The 22,588-nt window shown below is 35.8% G+C and overlaps 1 protein-coding gene and 1 long non-coding RNA gene across 5 annotated transcripts; both read right to left on the reverse strand.

The window, feature by feature from the left end:
* Window positions 1–168: 168 nt before the first annotated feature.
* Window positions 169–12,899, reverse strand: LOC128012116 (uncharacterized). The gene is made up of 2 exons (XR_008182706.1): window positions 12,811–12,899; window positions 169–779 (listed from the first exon to the last, which is right to left on the reverse strand). It is a non-coding gene; the product is annotated as an uncharacterized LOC128012116 (long non-coding RNA).
* A 2,391-nt stretch (window positions 12,900–15,290) lies between these two features.
* Window positions 15,291–22,400, reverse strand: LOC128011629 (probable E3 ubiquitin-protein ligase DTX3). 4 transcript variants are annotated; one of them, XM_052594269.1, is made up of 5 exons: window positions 21,651–22,398; window positions 21,367–21,414; window positions 18,876–19,678; window positions 18,520–18,737; window positions 15,291–17,423 (listed from the first exon to the last, which is right to left on the reverse strand). In XM_052594269.1, exons 2-5 carry the CDS (start codon window positions 21,377–21,379, stop codon window positions 17,348–17,350), a joined length of 1,110 nt encoding a protein of 369 aa, XP_052450229.1. In that variant the 5' UTR covers window positions 21,380–21,414; window positions 21,651–22,398; the 3' UTR covers window positions 15,291–17,347. The 4 variants fall into 4 exon arrangements, with proteins under 4 accessions (XP_052450229.1, XP_052450228.1, XP_052450227.1 ...); XM_052594268.1 differs by having other exon boundaries at window positions 21,604–22,398; XM_052594267.1 differs by lacking the exon at window positions 21,367–21,414 and having other exon boundaries at window positions 21,651–22,400.
* Between the last annotated feature and the right edge of the window lie 188 nt (window positions 22,401–22,588).

The raw sequence follows: 22,588 nt of genomic DNA on the forward strand, positions 1-22,588 counted from the left end.
TGGTGCTATTTTTATTTTATTTTATTTTTTCTACTCTAGTATTAATACTTTTTACATTTTTAAAAATATTTAATTTAATTTCCAGCCGAGGAAAACCAAAAATCTGCCCCAAAAAATGATTATTTGACTAAGAAAGCCATATGCTTAATTTGTCTTTTTCTTTTTAAATAGAAACATTTTTATTAATTGTGCTCAAACTGAAAAATCGGGTAATCAGAAAAAGTCTTTTTAAAAGTCTTGCCCACCTGCTTCATTTACACAATAAAAGGTACATAATTATAATTATTTTAATTGGATATATTCATCATTTAATGAAAGCTGAGTTTTTTAGCAGCCATTACTAGTCTTCTCACATGATCCTTAAGAAATCATTCTAATATTTAGTTTTAAGAGAGTAGGTAAATGTATCAATTAATGAGATTACTTGTCTTCCATTTAGAAAATATTGTGGCATTTTTACAGTTGACACAAATCCACCAATAAAATACAAGCTGTCCTTCTGTTAGCGTTCCTTATCGACTGTTTGGATGCCAGGAGGACTGTCGTGTTGGCACGTTCCTCTCTTTCATCAGCCAGTATAAGACATCTCCTGCCTTAACAGCATATTACTTTCCTAGATTCCTTCTAGAACATCTGTCTCAAGACACATCATCTGGGAGGGATGTGGGGAGCAAGCTGTTGCCAGTGTCCAAAAGAGGAGTGCTGCCAGGAGCTGGAGACCCCGACTCACAGCAGACACATCCACACAGTCCAGCTTCCAATCTCACTGGGAATCGGCTCTACAAAGACAAGCATAATGAAGTTACTCATTGGGTGCATGTAAAATGAGCTTTCCATTATGAAAGCACCATCTCTCTCAAGGCTTATCCAACAAAGCAGAACATTAGATTAAAGAAGCGCTAGTATGAGCGTGATGTTTGTTTATAGTGGAGCTATTTGTAGACGTTAAGTCCCTTGACCATCTGTGAAATTACTTTTTGTGCATTATAATGTTTTAATCTAGTGTGCTACAGAGGACTAGCATGACTTTATAAATGGTAAACATTCTACAAAATACATTTTCACTCAGAAAATGCTAGTAAATTTCCTACAAAAAAAAGCAAGTAACATTATTAGCCCCTTTTACACATTAAACCTGGTAAATTGCCATATAATTGCCCGATTTACCCTTATGGGAAAATACACTAATGTGCTATTTACACAAGTGACGGTGTTTAATCTTTTTACCAATAAGAGGCCATTACAGGTGTACAGAACTTGTTTTATATTCTTAAAAACACAAGAGTCATTTATTGATAAAAAGAATATGCTAAAAAGGCTCAGTGCACTTTATTATTCATAAATGGGAAGAAGTGCAACTCACAATAACACTACTGTCTTCTAATTTCATCATGTTACTGCTGTTAGAAGCTCTGTTTTGCTTAAGAAATAGTCACTGTGCGCCCGATATCACATACTGTCCTAGTATTTAAACAAAAGTCTATTTGAATTTGAAGAAAGATTTGCGACCATTAAAAGTGTTTTATATAGTATGAATATGGTTAGTATGAATTCGTACTACATCCACAGTGTTGTTACCATCACATGACCTTCCAGCATCAGTTGCATCGCTTCACTGCCATTCATATATCAATCCTTTCCCATGGGATAGTAAAGTGTCCATTAACTGCACACCCTGATAGCATATGTAGGCCTACGTCACAGAAACGGCTATTTGATGTCTGCATTTACATCTGAGACATATTTTTTAGTGTTTATTCCTCTGCAATAGGTCTATAAGACATTTCCTATCAGATGTCAAATAGACATTTATTAGCTGTCTTACAGACATCTGTCAGATGTTTGTACCAGATGCTTTCCAGATCAAGCGATCTTTAAAAGACATCTTGCAGACATACGTGTGCTATCTGGGGCACTTCAGTAACTCTCTAGGAATAATAGGGCATCCTGGTACTGTTTGCCTACTGTTTATTTTTATATACTAATGTAGCCCCGCCCCTTTTCAGTGTTTCTGCTTTGAACATAAGAATGCACAGCACATGATAACTTTCTTTAACTTTACAGTAGGATTTTGACTCCCCTGTTATACAGCTACAGCAAAAACAGAAGTTCAGAGACAGAATTCTAAAGTTGGTGCTCATTTCTCTGGCGAATAATAAGGTCTTTATACAGTAGGTTAATATTCGACTTCAGACTGAACATGCATATTGGCTGGTCTAGCCTTAAAAATAAGCTTTTTCAATACTATTTGAGCAGAAGAAACTAAATTGTAGAGACAGGTGTTATCAGATTTCATTGGTGATTCCAAATATGAAATGTAGGCTAATTGTAACCCCAGGATCAGACAGATCTATATGTTTCCTCATTCAAAGAGATAGAAGCTATACTTGACTGAAATAGCTGCCTGCAAGGCGTTTCAGAGATGGCCACTGAGTAAAGTCCCTTAAAGGAACTTTGACAGGGTCTTATGTGAAATATGAGGTGCAATGGTCAGATGTCCGTCTAGCTCATGTTTACATAGACATTTTTTTTTTTACATCTGTAAACATCTTTGACAGAGCACTGTGAGTCTGTGATTGACTCAAAACAGACTTCTTACATCAGAACAATCTTTTTTTCCTCTTCATATATGATCTCTATTTCCGAGTAAAGACTGTATGAAAGGGCCATTGAATTAAACATTAACATTTTTTAAATAGAAAAATTTAAATAGAATTGTAAAATGTATTCCAGTCATTTTTATTTACAACTTTGAAAATCTTCAGTGATGTCAGTGTGGGAGTTTATCAAAAGCACTGCCCTCCTGCTTCAAATCAGTGAGTTTACAGGGTCTCTGACCTCTTGAACACCTGCGGTGCTTTTGAGTCACTCAACAGTGCTTATGAAAGCATGCTAGAAGGATCGAGGTTAGTGTTAAATGCCATGCTAGACACATGCAGTGAAAGTACAAGCACCTAAGGGTCCAGTCTCACCTTGGACCTCTCTAGTGTCTGCTAGCACAAAACAGGAGCAGATACTTACATGTACGCATGGAGAGGGAGCTTACTGCATACATAGATAGTCACAGTAAATTAGGCCAACATCTGGACAGACACAGGGAAAGGAATTGCTCACTCAGCTATGAACAGATATGGTTTAGGGCCACAGGCATTATGACACAGTCCAAGAACCAAAAATGTTAGGGAGTAAACAGATTTGTTTCCATTTGAGCTTATTTGAAATCGTTTGCTTGTTGCAATGACATTGCCCTCATAAGTTATATTTATAGTTATATAATGATGAGGATTATTATTATTATTAATATTGAATCATTATAAGTAGGCTATGCAGAAATTTGAGTATATAAGATATGAAAGTAAATCACAAAGATGGTTAGAAAAATGTGACTATTTCTGTCAAAAATAATTTTTCTAGCAAATATTTTCTAGCAATAAAACAATCATTCAAATTAAATAGATTTTTTAATTATATATATATATATATATATATATATATATATATATATATATATATATATATATATTTAATTTAATTTAATTAAAAATGTATTGAATTTAAATTTATGCATTTAGCAGACACTTTTATCCAAAGCAACTTATTTTGTAATGGGTAAAATCAGGTGATAGCTGGATTTGATTTTTTTTTTTTTTTTTTTTTGCCATTAATATGAATGAATAGTTTTAAAATAGTTAGACAAAAAAATATATTTAATGTTTTATTTTATAAAAATATTTTACATTTCTCTTTTGTGCACCTCAAGTGTTCATAAAAACAGCAGGAAAAAAAATGTGATAATATGATAATGTGAAAAATATGACTTTGGTGTATGATTTTAATTGTTAGATACAGTCAACAAGGTCTAAATCTCTAAGGTATATGGCCAAAAGCATAGTTTTAGTTGATTTAGCCTATTGACATGATCTTGTTCTTCTGACAGGTGGGTCTTGTGTAAAAACATCTCAGCATCCCACAATTCACCTTTTCTCAAAGTGTCTCTGAATGAACGGGAGAGCTGTAATCCTAAAAACCAGATCAGTGTTTCGGTTAGGGTTTCTTATTCTTGTCTGAATGTGTGTGAACACACACCTCCTGAGGAGGGAAAGCGAGCATCGCTCTCTGATTACTGATGAGCCGTCTGCCTCTGCAGCAGACCCACAGACACTTCACACACAGTCTCTGCCGCAGTGCAGGGCCCAGCCAGATCATCAGCAGCCATCACTACTGCCTCTCTTCTGTGCCCTCTCGGGGTTGAGGGTGACTGATGTTTTTATATTGGGCCAAAACATTTCAGCGGTGTATGTAAATATATGTTTTTTCGCGCAGTGATAATGTGACATATTTGATCTGACACTCCATTTGTGAAGGTCTGTGTGCTCTGGGCAGACTAATGAAGCACACATGACGAGCGGCAAGGGTAACATGTGCCCCGCATTTACCACAGTAACAAAAATCATTCAAAACCTCAGAGAGCAACTATTACCCTGCAATACTGAAGAATCATACAAACATCTAAATGAAATAGACATTAAGAATATTGAAAATAAAAACATAATAAAAAGTTAAAATAAGTATAATAATATCTATTGATACATTTCTCATAAATACTAGAACATTTTTCTAAATATTTGTTTCTTACAGTAACTTGGGTAAAACTGAGAAAATGAAATTGTTCATGATTTAATACAATATAAAATTAAATTAATATTATGAATTAACTGTCGTCTTGTCTTAACATGTTTCACGTATGAATGACAAATTTGAGGAATGTTTTTGTAAGGGGGAAAATCATGCGGTAACATGATTCCTTGGACATTCTAATGAACTAGTAATTAAAAATAGTTTTAGAATTAAATATGAACTCTACCGATTTTCAACCATCATTCATGATTTTAATGGTTGTATAGGGTTAAGAAGGAGTCGGCCTCTGAGAAAACAATATTTTTATTTGGGATATTGACATTTTTTATATTATTATAAAAAAAAACTAATTTAATGCAACATTTTTCATTACAAAAGAATATGTAAACATTTCTCAAGTTGATGTTTAAACTGGACTGGTTATTTAGAAATAATGCAGAATATATTTATTTTACATCATAATATTATAATTTGTAATTAATTTATTTATGCACTTGTTGTTTTTTAAAACCCGTTCTGTTTTTAGATCCTAAAACTTTGTTCATTTCCATGTTTAAAATATATTTTGAATTCCAGATATTTGGACCCCAGTATAATTCAAATTTAACACAAATCATCAATATTGAGTTACAAAATTAACAAATTAGCGTTGCATTAACATTCTAGGTTTTGTGCCCGATTTGTTAATTTTCTATCCAAATTTTCTTTTCATAATTACCCTTATCCTCTCTTAATGGCTCAGAATTATTCATGGAATGTCAACAAACATTATAAACTATTTTGTTTACCCAAGCAAAATGTCTTTTCCATGTGTGTGCTCTTTTAATCATCCTGCAACCAGCTGACAGAAGTCTTATCCTGTGGTCTCCCATGAGCACCCAGTCCACCCACTCGCTCTCTATAGGGCAAATGCAGACATGATCAATTGTTCAACCTGAGGCTCTGCCAGGCTCGCTTTCTTCCGTTGTTTTGCAACAGAAGCACTAAAATCTTCCTTGTGTTTCTAGGACACGTCCAAACACATTAAATGGTATGTCCTGTCCCACAATTCAGTCGAGCAAGTCAAGTGTTTCCGTTTTTCCTGTCTGGATGAGTAATTGTAAATTTAGCTGTGATTCTTTTCATGTGTGTGTATTTATTTGGGTGATTCATACCGCCGCTCATTTAATTGTCTAATTAAATATTGGTTCCGATTATAACAATATCCGCATGCCTGCTCTGCAAAACCCGAAACAGGATATTGAGCAACCTGAAGAAAAGATACACAAACATGCAAAGATATGTATACACTTGCATTGTGCTTTCCCTCATGCCATCACTAGGCAACGGTGCACACAAAGGCTGCGGCATTGCCAGCGAGGTCTGATGTTCAGAATGTGACAGTGTTGAATGCACTGAGTGGGGCAGCCGGAGCAAAGCCGTGTATTCAAGCCACACAAGTCAGGTTTACTGACATTGTTCTCATTACCTCCAAGTAAAAGAGAAAGAAAGAAATACAGGCGAGCACTCAAGCGATGACCGACCGTGTCCTGCAAGTAAATCTACCAAACAACAAGGAGGAGGGTAAACCACTGTGTACTGAACACGGCCAGGATGATTCATCCCTGTCAAACCCAGACAACTCACCCAAATGCACAAATACGCTTTTTCAGTTCAAGTGCCATGATGGGATTAAATGTAAGTTACGTTTGCTCTGCGTTGGGGTCACCCTGTCTGGGTTTATCTTGCAGTGATGACCGGCTTAATGTACATTATCCCACATAAGGGCCCGTTCAAACAAAATCTGTTTTTGTGTTTAAAAATGTGAGATGCATGGCAGTCGAATTAAAAAAAGTGTAGCAATGCAAAAGTTTGCACCAGAAAGAACACTGTAAAGCATTTTTTTTAAAAGTGAAACTTATTTTAACTTAAGCGATGTGGTTTTAAAACATGTCATGTGCAACGCAAGTGCAATGGTCAAAGGGGCCGTTCACACAGAACACATTCCTCAGTGGTCCTTTTCTACTGTTATCCCATGTAAATGGACCAGATGGATGTCTTTGATTGCCTTTGATACCTTGAAATATGTTTTTTTTTTTACAATGGAAAATCAGTGCAGTGGAATACAAAATTCTGCATGAACGGCACCTAACAAGGGCTCCTTGCCCTTGAAATATTTGATTGAATTTAAATTATTTTAGGTTCTCCTACTAAGAAATCTCAAGACCTTGCATTATTTCTATTCAATTGCCCTGCGTCTTACATTTTTAAAAGCTGAGATGTGTTGTGTGTAAACCACCCTAAACACATCAATCAATTTCCAATAAGATAAAATTAAGTGTCACAGAATTCATTTTTGCAGTCCCTGTTGTTTTCAGCCATCGTTTTGCTATTGAGATGGATTTCTTTGACTGTTGTGATTGTGACCTGCATCATTTGCAGAGTCTTAAACATAACATAGTGTGTCGGTCAGATTACAATAAACTGTTTTTTAAACAATTTAATCATGGAAACATGTTCTGTGTGAATGGCCCCTTAAAATGTACAAAACAATCATTCTGGCAACAAGATAGTTATGTTGATAACAAAATCCTCTAAGGTTTAAAGTTCTGCAATTTGCATTCGCATGAAATGTCAGAGCAAGTCTGTGGTGTGAACTTAGCTGCAGTTCTAGTTTCCAGAAAAGTGACAATAGATAAAATTAGGAATTAACTGACTACCGAATATTGTGATTGTTACTGAACAGAGCTGTGTAATAATTGTTTTTAAAAACCCAATCTGGCTACAGCTCAGAACAGGATGTGTGGTGTGAAGAACCATGAGATTTTATCACCTCAAGGTTCCTAAATTACCTCTGTGCCATAAAGTAAAAAGGTGTCCAACTCAGAAAACATTAGACACACTGTGGGAAACTATTGTGTTGTGTCAGACCTTCACTTCCACCTTGTCAGCTGATTGTCTGACCCATCCAGTTCAAAGCATAAAAATAGCTGCTGTTATTGTTGGACTGAGGTTGGCTCTCAAAGGCACAGCTCTTATGGAAAAGCTGAGGATTTATGAACTGGACTGAGTGAGAATTGATGTTAAAGCCCAATGACAGAGCTGCGATCAGGAATCACACTCCCTGAACAAGAACTTGGAGGATGTTTCTTCTCCATGTACTCACAAGGACTACATAGGAAGTGAAGCCCAAAGTGAGCTCGAAGGAGGTTATGTAAGTAACACAGAGTGACTTTATGTTCCATGCTGCTGACGGGATCCAAAAACAAGTCATGTTCTTGGTATTTGGGAGTTGAAGAAGCTTTCATGCATACTTCACTGCTGCTTTTCACTTCACAGTTGTTCCTTTGATAGTGAGGTAAACATACCATACTTTGGTTTGGTCTTACAAAAAAGACTGTGTTTTTTAGACAGTGGTAATAATAATCATCATTATTACATTTATGCATTTAGCAGACGCTTTTATCCAAAGCGACTTACAGTGCATTCAGGATATAAATTATTTATTTATTTATTTATGGACATAATGATGATTAAAAATTATTTTGGAAAAAAAAAAAAAAAAGATGTAAAATTAAAAAAAGATATTTGTCATATCTAATATTCACTATTAGATATGACAACTACAGAATATAGCACTATTATGATTAAAGAAAAACAATATTTGGAAATTCATGTTAATTTGTATCATTTAAAATTCTTATTTTCACTTAAATATTTCTGCTGATAATATCACTTGTAATGATAAAAATTGTTGCATAAAATATAAGCGTCTCACCCCTCAGACTTGTGGACTCTACATATCAAAGTATACCACAGTAAGTGTAGTTTCCGTGAAATATTCATCATCTCAACCTGCAGCAAGGTCTGTTTTGGCTTTGTGTCTGTGTGAACATCCTCTGTATTTTTATGAACACGCCATCTTTCTCAACGAAGTATTGACACAGACCAAATAACCAAGAGCTTCTTACTTTGTAGATTTGTTTTTCCCTACGAACAGATATAATCCTTGTCTTCATGCGTTTTCACAGCGGTAAGCCTGTTGTCATGGGAACATGAAGACGTACACAGGGAGAACGTTTCCCCTTGTTCCAATGTCTTTATCCAACAAGATACAGACAATCACTCAGACTGTGCATCCATGCACGGTGTGAATATTAACACTGATGTGAAGAGCTCCTCTAATACATTTTTCATACGCTGAAAGGCTAACAATAACAAAGAAATGATGCAAAGGAAATCAGAGAAGAAATGCCTTACATACACTGGATTCAGTCTGATCATGAGGCTAAACAATGTGTTCAACCCAGAACATCTAGTTTACCTAAACAAGGCTAGATGACATTTATATGTCCTGGCTGCATAGGTCATGGCATTTGCATTGTCTGTAGCTGTAAGTCTTCCAGTCTGACCTATCTCTGTTTAAACTATAGTCTGAAACCCACTATAGATTCAACAGACACACAACAAAACATATTTACTATGTGGGCAAATGTGAGATGATGTGCCTTTTCAGGTGACTGGTATTGCCAAAACTAACAGTACATCAATGGTAAATGCTTCTATAGATATAGTGAATTTGTTTACAATCCCATCCATCCAGCTCCATGGGCCATCACTGCAATCGTCTGCATGACTCATTAGGCTTAAGGCCCTGCTAATATTGGCCGTGTAATTGGAGTCATAAATAAGGAAGCTCCATTCAGACAATCACCAGACAAAAAAAAAAAAAAAAAAAAAAGATAAAAATGCCTGCAGGAGAAAAAAAGAGGCCAATGCCAAAAACTGCAGGAGAAAAAAAGAGGCCAATGCCAAAAACAGGCAGCTTGAAGTGAGGAGAAATTCTCATATTTTGCTCATATGAATCCAAAATATGAACTATTGCACCATTCTCAATTTATCGCTGAGCAATCCATATATACATACAGTATATATATAAAAAACTGCTGTACAGGATTAGTTTACACAAAACATTTTATTTGCAGAATGTTTACTCATCATCAGGCCATCAGAACAGATTTGGAGAAATGTAACATAATTCCTTAACTTGTTCACAAATGTAACAAAAGGGTTACAAAATGTAACCAAAAACTGTACACATGCAATGCTCAGTTGCTTCAAAGATGCAGGAACCATCAAATCTCCCTCCAGCAATCATATCATTCTTGAAAATATTATAACTCAGACTATCTCAGTGGCTCTGACACAAAAGGTGTGGACAGAAACATATCTGCTTGAGTTTGTGGAATATTATAGATGCTTCTTATAACATTGGCATTGATTTAAACATATGACATTTGCAGTGATGTGCAGCCTATGCCTCTGCAGTAAATAAATTATGGAAAAACAATGTTTGTTGTCCTGATGCCAGCACTGAAAATGATATGCTAGGCCAAACTAATGAAGTGAAACACATTGGAGCCCCCAAAAGTGTCATCCCTATTCTATATCCCCATAAAACTGAATCTAATTGGCTTTACTGAATTTAATATACAATTTATAGTATTAAAATCCATAAATGCTGTAATTCAGTATTTCTTTTCTCAGTAACATCACAGCTTCATCATCCTGCAAGCAAACGCTACCTCTGTGTCTTATTTTCCCTCTAATGATATCCACTCTGTGGACATTATATAGCCTTCTATAGCTCTAAGAATAGGTTTGACTGTAATTACAGATCATCATTTTAATTTCTTATGCTCACAAAGGAATGAAGATCCCTTTTTAACTCTCACAAGTGGTAACACTTGCTTTTGCTAATTATTAACATTTTAAACCAGAGGCTTCCAATCTGTCTTCTGGAAATGCAGCCAACAGTCCTTGCCAGAGCTGCTCTCGTGCCCTAATGGTGAAGTCTGTCTGTGAATCTCTCAGGAATCTAAGGGCCTTCTCTGCAGAATCCATACAGAAACCACACATGGCCCTGATTTAGATGGTGCATTTACTTATGCATTACATTCTTTGACACTTATACAATGGTGTCATGACACAATTAAATTAACCCATACAAATGCCACCAGAATCTATGCTAGAAGACAGATACGCCAAAAACAAATGTACAAAAACACTCATCATTGTCAAATAAACTGCCGGAGGTGAAATGCTCATACACTGTCATTAGAGAGAGGGGGGAAATTAAGATCAGCCTTTTTTTTTTTAAAAGTGTTATTCTCTGATCACTTGAACAAAATTAAATAAATACAAAATCTTTCAATAGTAAGTAAGCGGTTTCTCACTGTATATTCAGTAGCGTTGTTGCGACTGCTGTTCAATAGTGCAAAAAACACAAACATTGTCTGCCAGAGCCGCTAGGAAGAATGCACACGTAAGAACCGAACGGATCTGCATCTCACTCATTTTTTTTTTTTTTTTTATGTGAACAGTTTCTTGGTTTCTAGCCCTAGGCCCATTGTTAGTTAAATGAACGTGTATCATATTGACGCCTGTGCTACAGAGAGGTGTGCTGGGATTAGAAAATAGACAGCGACATATAGAGAGACAATCAGAGAGAGAAAGAGAGAGAGAGAAGCAGCATGCCAGGGCTGTCAGAGCCCAGATCCTGTCTAATTAAAGAGCACAGTGGGAAGGGCCACAACTCTGAGTCTGTGGACAGGACAACTCCAGTAAAATTTGTACAAATCTCAGTGCCTGAGACTCATAAAAGCACAGAATTTATCTACCAGATTGTTAAGACTCCTAAAGTTTCAAACACTCAATAGGGATGTTTTCTAAATACAATAGGGATGCTCAGGGCCGTGCAGAGACCTTTGGAGGGGCAGGTGCTCAAAGTATAAAAGAGGCACATGGAACAAGGCTTTAAAAAGCGCGGTTCAAAATATCAATACAGCAATATATTGTGATGCATTCCTTGCCGATTTGCGTATTGATATGGATGATTATGTATTGATACGGCAGCCAATGCTGTGATGCAGTTTTGAAAAAGAAAAAGATTAGAAGAGACAATTTTAAGTTTAAAAGTAAAAAAGTCTACATTTGCCTCTTTTTATTCCTCTATCTACATCTCCTCATCTGATCTATTACTTTCCAGTCTCTGTCCATCTAGGAACAAGGCACAATCTACTATTTCATTATCAATCTATTATTTTAACCATCACTACTACTCTTGCACCTAATCAATAAGTCTACCTTAAATATTGATACAAAACAATAAACAACTGAGTCATGCTATGAAAGCACTGTATAACTTATATAGGCTAATGTTTTATTTATTTTTCCTTTTTATTCAAAACAACTCCAAACATTCTTAATATATCAGGAAATATCTCGATTCTCAAACGTATAAGTAAACGCGTTTTGCACATTTATAGATTGTTATTTGATCAATAAATGGAAAGGTAGTGTAATCTATTAACTAAACATAAAACCCCGACTTTTTACTTAAGTGCCATATCATGCCATAAAATATTTTTAATACGACTGAATTTGCATTTAACGTAAATTTTAATAACAATATTGTAAGTTACTTATTTTAACTCTTTCATTTTACAGAGAGTAAAGAACATAAACATTATCAAATTACATTTACATTCAGTCTAGCCAGAGTTCAGGCACTCTCAAAAACTCCCATTAAAATCACTGAAGCACTTTTATGCACATCAGGATTGTTTTTAGTTTTTACTCTCTCTCTCTCTCTCTCTCTCTCTCTCTCTCTGAAGAAAGAATTCGCTAAATAATTCAGTGCAAGTGAACAAAAACACCGCGTTTCATGATGACTCTTCTGCACGTATCCGATTGGCCATTGCATTCGCGCAACAGAACCGTTGATTGGTTATCATCATGAAGCGTTGTTAGAACGTCTCTGGCTCAGCGCCAGCCAGCGAACACAGATTTGAATTTAGCAGCTGATGCTGAACGATCTAATCACAACAGTGTGATGAGATCAAATATATAAAAAATATTATTCTGCTGTTTTTTTTTTTTTTTTTGTCGTTTGGAAGCTGCATTTAAAATCAACTTGGCTCAGAAATCTTTGAAGGAGCATGACGCCTCTGCCCCTCGATGCCTGTGAAACGTTTCTCCCTCAAACAGCACGCTAACGTTACTCTACACTACAGGCTACACACCGCAATATAAACAACATATCTGCATGTTCTCACATCACGTCGTTCTTGTAAAATAATAATAAGTAAATAAATATCAAAATCACTTCGCTGAGAATGAAACACCACTTACCAGCTTCCGCGGTAATGAAAATATCCTCTGACAATTAAAAAATGCGCGTGCGGCGTGACGAATCGTCCCGGTTGGATGAGGAGGTTGTCGTCGTCAGGTCAAAGGTCATCATGTTCGTCATCTTATTGACGGCTAAATTATTATTCAAAATTTGACTAATATTTAGATTGGGCATGAACAGGCATTCACAAAAGGAAACGTTATGACAAAAAAAAAAAAAATTAGAGGAAATTTTGCTTTGACAAAAGGGCACTTTGGGCACCAAAGGGCAAAGGGGCAGGTCAGGTGCTCAAGCACCCAACGCCCCCCCCTCTGCACGTGCCTGGGGATGCTCATGCTTACATATTTCACCATTTTTGCATTTTGGCTTTATTTCAATGTTTCCCTGCCCTTTGCAACTCCCAACCCTTCATGCAGCCAGATGGATAATGACATGAGTGAGATGCCCAGGGAAATAAACGGTACAAAGACTAACAAAATCACTGAACACACAGTCTGTCTTGTTTAATGCACCATTTCACAATTTCAAAATATCAAGGATAATTGTTTAAATTACACACTCTTAAAAAATGTTTAAAAATAGAGGACAATGTACTGTATTAATATGAAGGAAATTTCCATATTGATTTTTATTAACCATTTTTTTATCTTGCACTGTACTGCATTGTCCTTTAGTGTTAACATGTCTATAAAATTAATGGATAATGTTCTGGCAGAAAATTAGCAGTAGGCTATATTTTCTGTTTATTTCGTTTTTATATTTCTTTATGTATATTTTTACTATATAAAATACATAGGCTATAAAATGAATATAATAAATCGCAAATTATCAGCTCCCCCAAAAAGAACATAAGGTCATTTTCCATAAATGTGTTACTCAGGCAAACGAGGAGTACAAATATTAAGTTCTGTCAATCCTGACACAGAGTGACAGAAAAACAATTTTTTTTGTGGAGAGGAAAGCCTGGCTGAGCCAGATGGGCAGGCCTGTGATATGGAAGAACAGCAGATGTCCAAAAAAGCATCGACATGGCACTCATACAAATGCAAAGCCTCATGGTCCTGTCTGCACATGGGCATCACACACCTGAGCCACTCCAGATCTTTCCCACTAATTACATTCATGGCATTACAAAGCTCTAACCCGTAGCAGAGACAAGAGTAGGACTACTTGGTTACCCGTGCCAAGTGTTATTTCCATACTCTTACCTAACACACAGATGCAGAGAGTGGTCAGGGCACTATTGTAGAGCAGACAGTGATTCAGTGCATTGCTCAAAGGCACACTGGCATAATCAGAGGAAATGAGACACATTACATCACGGGTTTTCCCATTTACAGCACAGTGCTTTTATCATTGCACTACACTTCACTGCATTTCGCCAAAATACCCCTCAAGTATTACAAATATTGGGTGCAGACAATTGAATGTGTTATGATAAATAAATGGCTTTTTATGGAATGGAAAGTATATTTTTTGTTGTCTTTTAACGTCAAAATCTGTGTCCAATTAATCTCTACTTACTTGCATAAAATCATTTGTCGTTTTGTAAAAACTGGCGAAATTAGAGAAATTCCTACATGGACAGGTTGCGTAGCATCTCCTCTTTCTCAGAAACCATGAGTAAAACAATGCAAGGTGAAAGATAATAAGACCCAGACTGCATTAAATACATAGTTACCAAGGTTTTATCCCTCCAGGTGTTCTGTAGAATGAATTATTAGCTGCAGAGGTTAATATTTAGTACTATAGTGTGGTATAGTATGTTTACTACGTACTATTCACTGTTCTGAGTGTCATTCCAGATGGTGAAGCAGAGATGCTGTGGATACTAATGCATACGGTGCCTTTACCATGGTTGAGATTAGTACGTTAGCATAATACTGTTAAAATATGAATTTTCAGAACGAAAAGTGAAGTAGCGCCCTCTGATGGGCATCTCAGAGCAGCGCACCGAACTGGTTTTAGGTGCTCTGCCATTTCCTCTCCTGATTGTTGTTTATAAATTTACGCCAATTCCATCATTATTACTTTTGCATATTTTGTAATAATGTGCAACAACAACAGTGGGGCATGTTAACAGGAACCCATCTTTAGGGCTTTACAGACTAATTTAATGAAGAAGAAAAAATATAAAACAGAATATACAAAGATATAAAACCCTTACTGAATCAATTTCTATGTAATATTTTTAAAATTGGTTTTATTCTTCCAGAAATGACTTGTTTTCCAAGCACAACACATCCCTTTAGTAAGCAATTATTACTAATATCAAGGTTTTCTTGTAAAACATGCTCAAATCATAATTTTACAGTGTAGTTCGTTCTGAGAAAAATGCATTTAGTCTGACAAGCATGACAGCTGCAGTTTCTGGCAGGTCATAGCTAGTTCATATTTACAGAACACTTTCATATTGTCATTTACAGAGATAAGGAGACTACCTTGAGAAAGTTGAATTTGATAAAAACCCAACACAGTGTAACAGAACAGAATCCCTTTATTCAAGTATGAAAATTTAAAGCACAATTTAATTGTAGCATACAATTCAATATGTAATACAAATCAACACAACTATAAAGGTAAATTATTTAATTTGAACAATCAGTCATCTGAAGAGGTCCATTTCATAAATCAGATTTTGAAGTGCATAGAATTTTGCATGACAGAAACACTTACGGTAAGTCTTACAAATCCTGATTGAATTGGTCCTTTGTAACATAAAGGTGAGAGTAAAAGAATATGGTAGCAAAACAAAACTTAAATCTGATACTATTTTCTGTTAAGTGTTACTGTAAAACATAAGTAACCTCTAACAACACACACACACAAAAAAACATAACAAGTAAATGTTTTGGTTTGCACAAAACAATCTGTGACCTGATCAACGCTTTCGAAATTATGATGCATTTTGCGTAAAGCTTAAAGACTGCTATAAGGTTAATGCTTCATATTGATCAAACACAGTTGTACCAATACAAACAAGTAATGAGTACCGTTAGTTTATAACAGGCTGTGACCTTTAGCAGAAGGCACAATAACATTTCAATGAGAGAAATATAAATCAAATTCGATAAATCTGCTTCATGGACCACAGCAGCCTAGCATACAGTACATTTAAGATATCTGGATGAATCTCACAAAGCCTAGGTCATATCTCACATCAAATCCAAAAGAAAACAATATGGTACATTGGGCTCAAAGAAAGCCATTTTGTGGGTTTTGTATGGTGTCATTTATTATAGATTTCAAAATTTTATTTGTAGATATTTCAAATGAATTGCAATTATTTCAATTAAGTCTTTCATTTGTGCTAAAAATAAAAAAATAACTGCATTACTGTTTTACTGTAATATGTGTTATAGTTATGAAAACTGTAATTGAGAATAACAGATATAACAAAAAATTATTGAAATATGGAGGGAAATGTATCCAAATTGAGAAAAATATTCAGAAAATAATGTTATGCATTGGAAAAAAAAATCGTATTACAATCTAAATGCGAAATATAATTTCTTCTATTTCTTTTTGATTTGGGGGTTAAATGTGACCTGGACATATTTTTGTGATTTTGTGAATTATTTTCTACTTCAACACATTTTGTACGGACAAGTCTGCTGATTCATCCAAATAAACTGAGTGCTAGGCTTGGCTCCAAGTCTGAGACATAAACATGATGGTTACAGCAAAGTTTAGGGCTATTACATTTTAGTTTGGTTTAAGTGGTTTAAACGCCCTTTCGGTTTGACATCATTTTTTTTTATATATATATGGGACCAAAGTTATAAAAAGACAAACTAGGGAAAACTGAACCTAACAAACATAAAGCAAAACATATTACTTTTTATGCACATCATATTGGAATGAACAACAAAAACATAGGATATAAGTGATGAAAGCTAGGACAAACTGAAATCGACTTGCATCTCTTTTACTAGGACCTTATAATTAGAAAGGCCCACAAATAACCTCTCTAGATCCTGCACTCTGGAAGATCAGGCAGAATCCACTTTAAATTCTCTTAATAAAAAGATTACCTCCATCGAAAAAGTGCCTCTTAGTGCTTTGAAAAAAAGGTTGTATGGGATTTTCCCAGCTGTACCCATTAAACTGTGCTTATGCCATTTGTCTTACCATCAGTTGTTCTAAAGGATAGTTTGGATGGAACAAACAGAGTTAGAAGAGGGAGGCCAGCAGTCTAGTGATTCTGAAACAGGAAAGAGGAGGTTTGTACTGTAGATGAGGAATCGTGTACACCTTCAGTCCAGTGGGTATCTTAAACTCAGCTGACTACACTGAACAATCAGTCTCAGTAAAGTGCACTCCAGGTTTGTACCAAAGAAAATAGTGTATGTGAAACTATACTAAAACCAAAGCTAAACATAAAGACTGAAATGAAACATTGTGAAACAGCGTCCTGACCAAATCAATGCTGCAGCAGATGACTGTGACTTGACTCGACACAGTGTGTTTGTGAAGAGACTGGTCAAGTGCACACGTTTGCCATCCTTTTGAAACTTGTCAAGTGCTCGACACAAATCAATCAGCTGTTATTCCTTTCTCTCGCAGTTCCTCTGTCACCCGGACAAGGTATGTAGGATCTGGATAACCAAAGCTGAAAAAAAAAACGAAAAAAAAAAAACAAAACATAAGTTAAAACGAAAGTTGAAGTTCAGAAAATTGTTTCTCTGGCCTTTTCATATTAAATGGTATTAAATAAATGTATAGAATAATGTACGAGTATACGATACGAAAGGTTTAGGGTCAGTAAAATATATATATATATATACTGTATATATATATATATTTTATAGCAAGGCAATTCAATTGATCAAAAGTGGCTGTACTATAGATTTTTATTCCAAATAAATGCTGTTCTTTTGAACTTCCTTTGAAATTCCATCAATAAAAATGGCTTCCACAAAAATATTAAACAGCTGTTTTGAGTACTGATAATCAGAAATGTTTCTTGAGCAACAAATCGAATGATTTCTGAAGCATCATGTGACACTGCAGACTGACTGCTAAAAATTCAACTTTGCCATCATAGCAATAAATGACATTTTAAAATGCATTCAAATAAAAAACAGAGATCTACAATTTTTATTATATTTCACAGTATTACTGTTTTTACTGTATTTCTATCATGGAAGATTTGGAATATACAATGTTAATGTATTTGGCCTAGGAGGAATAGATCTGCTACACTGCTGCTGCTGTTGTTATTGCTGTAGATTGTTGCTGTTGCAAGCAAGTACAGGAACTGCTACTACATACGGTGATACGCTGCTGTGAGTATTTAAGACACTGCTGCTGCACAAATAGCCGGAACTACTTCTCTCTGTTTATGTCTATGAAGAATCACAAAGGTACTGGGTTACTGGGTTACTCCGTTACTCCTGGGTTACTTTTTTTCACAGATTATCTGTCTCATATTCTACTGTCAGGACATAATGACAGGTTTAACAAATATGTAAAAAATATATTTTTACAAAAGTTACCTACTGCAGCTTTAAGAAACAATCAGCCAGCACCATCTGGAGTTTTATGAAAGAACTTGACTTTTTTGATCAATTAATGTATCACCCAAACCAACGGCTTTAAGTTTTTACGTTTTATGGATAAGTCAAAAAGTAATTCCAGGGAAAATATGCTTGTGGGATCACTGATTCCCCAGATCTAATTTAGCAAGCAAATATCAAAATGCATACCAACGTGGTCCGCCCCATATGGAGGTCTTGTGGTGGATATCATTCCAGGTAATAACATCATGCATGCCGGTGGTCATGGAGGTGCCTATGGTGAAGATGAGGCGCTGCTCAAAGGCCCGCCGCAGCATTCGGAGGACACGGTTTCCCTCAGGGCTGTCTGGCAGGTATGCCACTCGGTCTGTGCCTGGATACCTCACCCCAGGGTTTGGATGCTCTTGCTGAAAGAATTTTAAAACATAACAGTGTGCGATTAATAGATTCTGTGTGGAATTTTTATGCGGTATATAATGAAAGCTGGTCTGTGGTTATCTGAATGCAAAACACGCTGCTGTTATCTGCCTATAAGCAGTACTTACCGCTTGCAAACCGGGAGGGAAACTGTAAATGATGCATATGCACCCATAACCTTCATGGCCAGGCAACTCAAGGTCTGGGTCTCTTTCAACCATCATGGTCCCACTGGCTGGTTGGTTACCGATAAGCTGCCCATATACCAGCCTGCACACAGGACATGCTTTTTTGATTTGAAATGCCTGTTCTAAGCAGGACCGACAGAAAGAGTGGCCACACTTGTCCAGAGTTGTCTTTTCCACCATTTCACCCATGCAGATGGAGCAAACGGTACTCTCTTCTTCACGAGTGATGGCTAACTCGGTGCCGGTCCTTGCTGCGGCCTCATGTTGCATGGGTAAAACCACACAGGTGTCCATGTCTGCATTTTTCCTGTATTTCTGCTGTTGCCTCTGCGAGCGCCGTGGTTGAGGGGGAGGAGGGGGCAACAAGCTCCCTTCCCCGTCGGGTTCCATTGCCGTCATGCATGGTAACAGAGAACGTTTCCTTTTAGGAGCTGCTTCTTGTTTGGTCATCTCTTTCCGGGCACAACGGCATAAGTCTATGAAAGCTTTCCGTGTAACAGGAGAAACCGGCCCCTCCATCATTCCAGCCCTGGCCCTGCTGCTGCCTTCCACCGGGGAGAGCCGCACGGCACAGCAGCCGCCACGCTCCCCACGCCGGATGATGTCCGCACTCAGTCCCTGCTTGTCCTCAAAGTCGACCAACCAGGGTCGTCCTGCGGCTGCAAGGTAATCCCACACCGCCTGCGACACCAGCACCTCGTCACTGCCCTGCCCCGCTCGCACGCTCATCTCATCAGATGAAACTGTGAGGAAAAAGAGATCCGTTTGTAAGAGTCATCATGAGGCCACCATGAACATTAAAAACGGTGCAATTATTTAGTGTTTTGCTCATTTTCTTGTGGTAAACATATGCTACATTTGACACTATACCAAACCAAAAAAAGAAATAAAAATTAAAATAAAAGTTAGTTGAATTATTTATTTCCAGTATTTTAGTTAAGAAACACACAGTGTAAAAAGTAAATAAATTTAAAGTAAATAATTACAATTTTAAATTGTTAAAAATTATATATATATATATATATATATAAATCTACATATCTATCTATCTATCTTTTTTGAAGAAAAGTGTATATTTTAGGTTATTTTAGGAGATTATTTCCTCAGATTTTGTACCATTTTCAATATCCATTTAATAATATCCATATCTTTTTAATTACTTTGCAGTCTTCAAAACAGCATAATAATTATACAAAAAATATAAGAATTATATATGATATATAGCTAAATATATTATAATAATAATCATATATACTACCAGTACTTTTTTTAAAGAATTATTTTCTGCTCACCAAGCTCACATTTATTAGATCTAAGATACAGATACAGTTATATTGTGAATATATTAACAAATTTAAATTTGGTGGGGTGAGGTTTGTGTGTGTGTGTTTTTTTTGTTGTGTTTTTTTTTTTGGGGGGGGGGGGGCGTTGAGTAATTCTACTCAGCTGTTTTCAACATAATAATAATAAAAATAAAAATAATAATAAGTAGAAATCAGAATATTAAAATGTGACTAGAGTAGTGATGCTAAAAATTCAGCTTTGAAATCCATTACAATATATTACATTTTAAAATATATTCAAAAACAAAACATTTGTTATCCTTATTTTACTTTATTTTAAACTTTTAACTGATAGTATATAATTACAGATAAAACATACAAATGACTTTTATTTCAAAAAATCTAATATTTGCCATTTCTGTTTACATTTATTTTGTCTCTATGCATTCATTTTTTAAATAAATTTATGTAGTTTCTCAGTTAATATGAGGTCTTAAGAACAGGGTAATAATTATAAAATAAAAAAAATAATTTAAAATGTGGATTAAACTAGTTTTAGCTTAAATATAGCCTGTCACACTACAGGAGACTGCTGTGACTGACTGGTGTCATATGAACTAACCAATTACAGTGCTGGTAAACCTTTTACCTTATTACAATTTTTTAGATTAAATATAAGCTTGCGCTTGTTATCAGTTCACCCTTTTCTTGTCTGGACAAACATATGATGAATAATACTCGTGTAATGACTCAACCCGCATAAATTCACAATACTCTTCACACCTGACAAGAGCTGCAGGATGGCATGCAAATTCTTCTCAGCCAGATCTTATGAGCTCCTTGTGCTTAAGCTCTTATAAAAAGGATTATAGTATTAGGTTTAATCATCATAATGTAATTTACCCTTTCACAATCCAATCGATTTGTGGCTGTGCAGCAGAAGGGTGGAATATTCTAGACAATGAAGTTTCTTGCATGAATAGGCTGTGCTGAGTATTGCACCTTCAACACCAACAGGCAGCTGTGTAAAATCACATCAGCTGCTCTGAAATGTGTTCACTGTATAAACAAAGGATCCTTCTGTTTCTCTACCTGCTCATGAATGTCACTTGATGCTTGCAGTGATTACGTTATTGAAGCTAAATTACCTTGTGATCCCATAAATTCTCGTTTATTGCAGTAACAGGCCTATTTCCCTGTTTTAGAGAAAATAAATATACAAGTTAGATCAACACATTGTTTATTTTGCGGATCGTCCAGCAAGCTGATAGATGAAGAAAAGGATGGCAGTTGCCTTAACCTAAGCGTTTGCTAAATAGGAATAACAATAATGTAAAAACACATTGAGATGAAGCCTATTGTGCTCGTGTAATAAATGAATTCACCTTCTGTAGTGACTTTGCCGGAAGAGGTGAATGTAAAGGGAACCTACTGCAGCAGCTGGAGAATGCCTTCTTCCACTCGACGAAGAAGTCAACAGACGACCGCTGCATTGAACGTGCCTTAAAACTACGACAACCCTGGCGAATTAATGCTTGGGATATCCTATTCAAGTTCGGATGACACTTCTCTCGATCAACACACCAGCTCAGTCTCTTTGTGGTTTTCCAATTCCCCGTCCTTGGCCACAGGAAGACAACAAGCATACAAAGAACATCGCTGACTGTCACGACGAAACTGATTCGCCTTGAACTCCTTCGCGACACTAACTCGGCGTCTCTATGTCATATTTCGTTATCAGTTAGTTCGCTTTTAGTCATTACAGTGAAAGATCCCCTGAATACAAGATAATGTAGGCAGGAAGTTCGTCATTCTAGTCTTTTGGCTGAGCCGGATTAGAGATTACGGGATGTGACCATTGTGTGGCGCTCTTTAAAAAAACATAGACTGTATAAAAAAGACATCATCAAACATCATGTAATTTATTGTATTTTTTTAACCCCGTCTGAATATATGAACGGGAGAGATAGATATATTAAATTCATACGAATTAGCAATTATCTGTTTATTTACTTTGCTATCTGTTATTATTATTTTTATTTATTTAATTTTAATTTATTTTGATGACACTTTTTTGTATTGATGCTTTGACCATATTGTGTGCAAATCATCATGCCAAAGTACTTAGATAGATAGATACATAGATTAAATAATTTGTCACTTTAAATTTAACTTAAATTATCACTTTAACATTACTGCCATTTCTTCTTCTTATTATTATTTATTCCTTTTGTCTTCAGTCGTTTAATTTATTTACTTCGCCTTCTTTATTTTCAGTACTACGCTTTGGCTATATTCTATTGTAATTGTTGAGAAACTTGACAATACATTTTATTTTGACTCTAAATAAGAGAAAAGTAACGAAAGAAA

The sequence above is a fragment of the Carassius gibelio genome, chromosome B23 (genome assembly GCF_023724105.1).
Source record: "Carassius gibelio isolate Cgi1373 ecotype wild population from Czech Republic chromosome B23, carGib1.2-hapl.c, whole genome shotgun sequence".
Lineage (NCBI taxonomy): Eukaryota > Metazoa > Chordata > Actinopteri > Cypriniformes > Cyprinidae > Carassius > Carassius gibelio.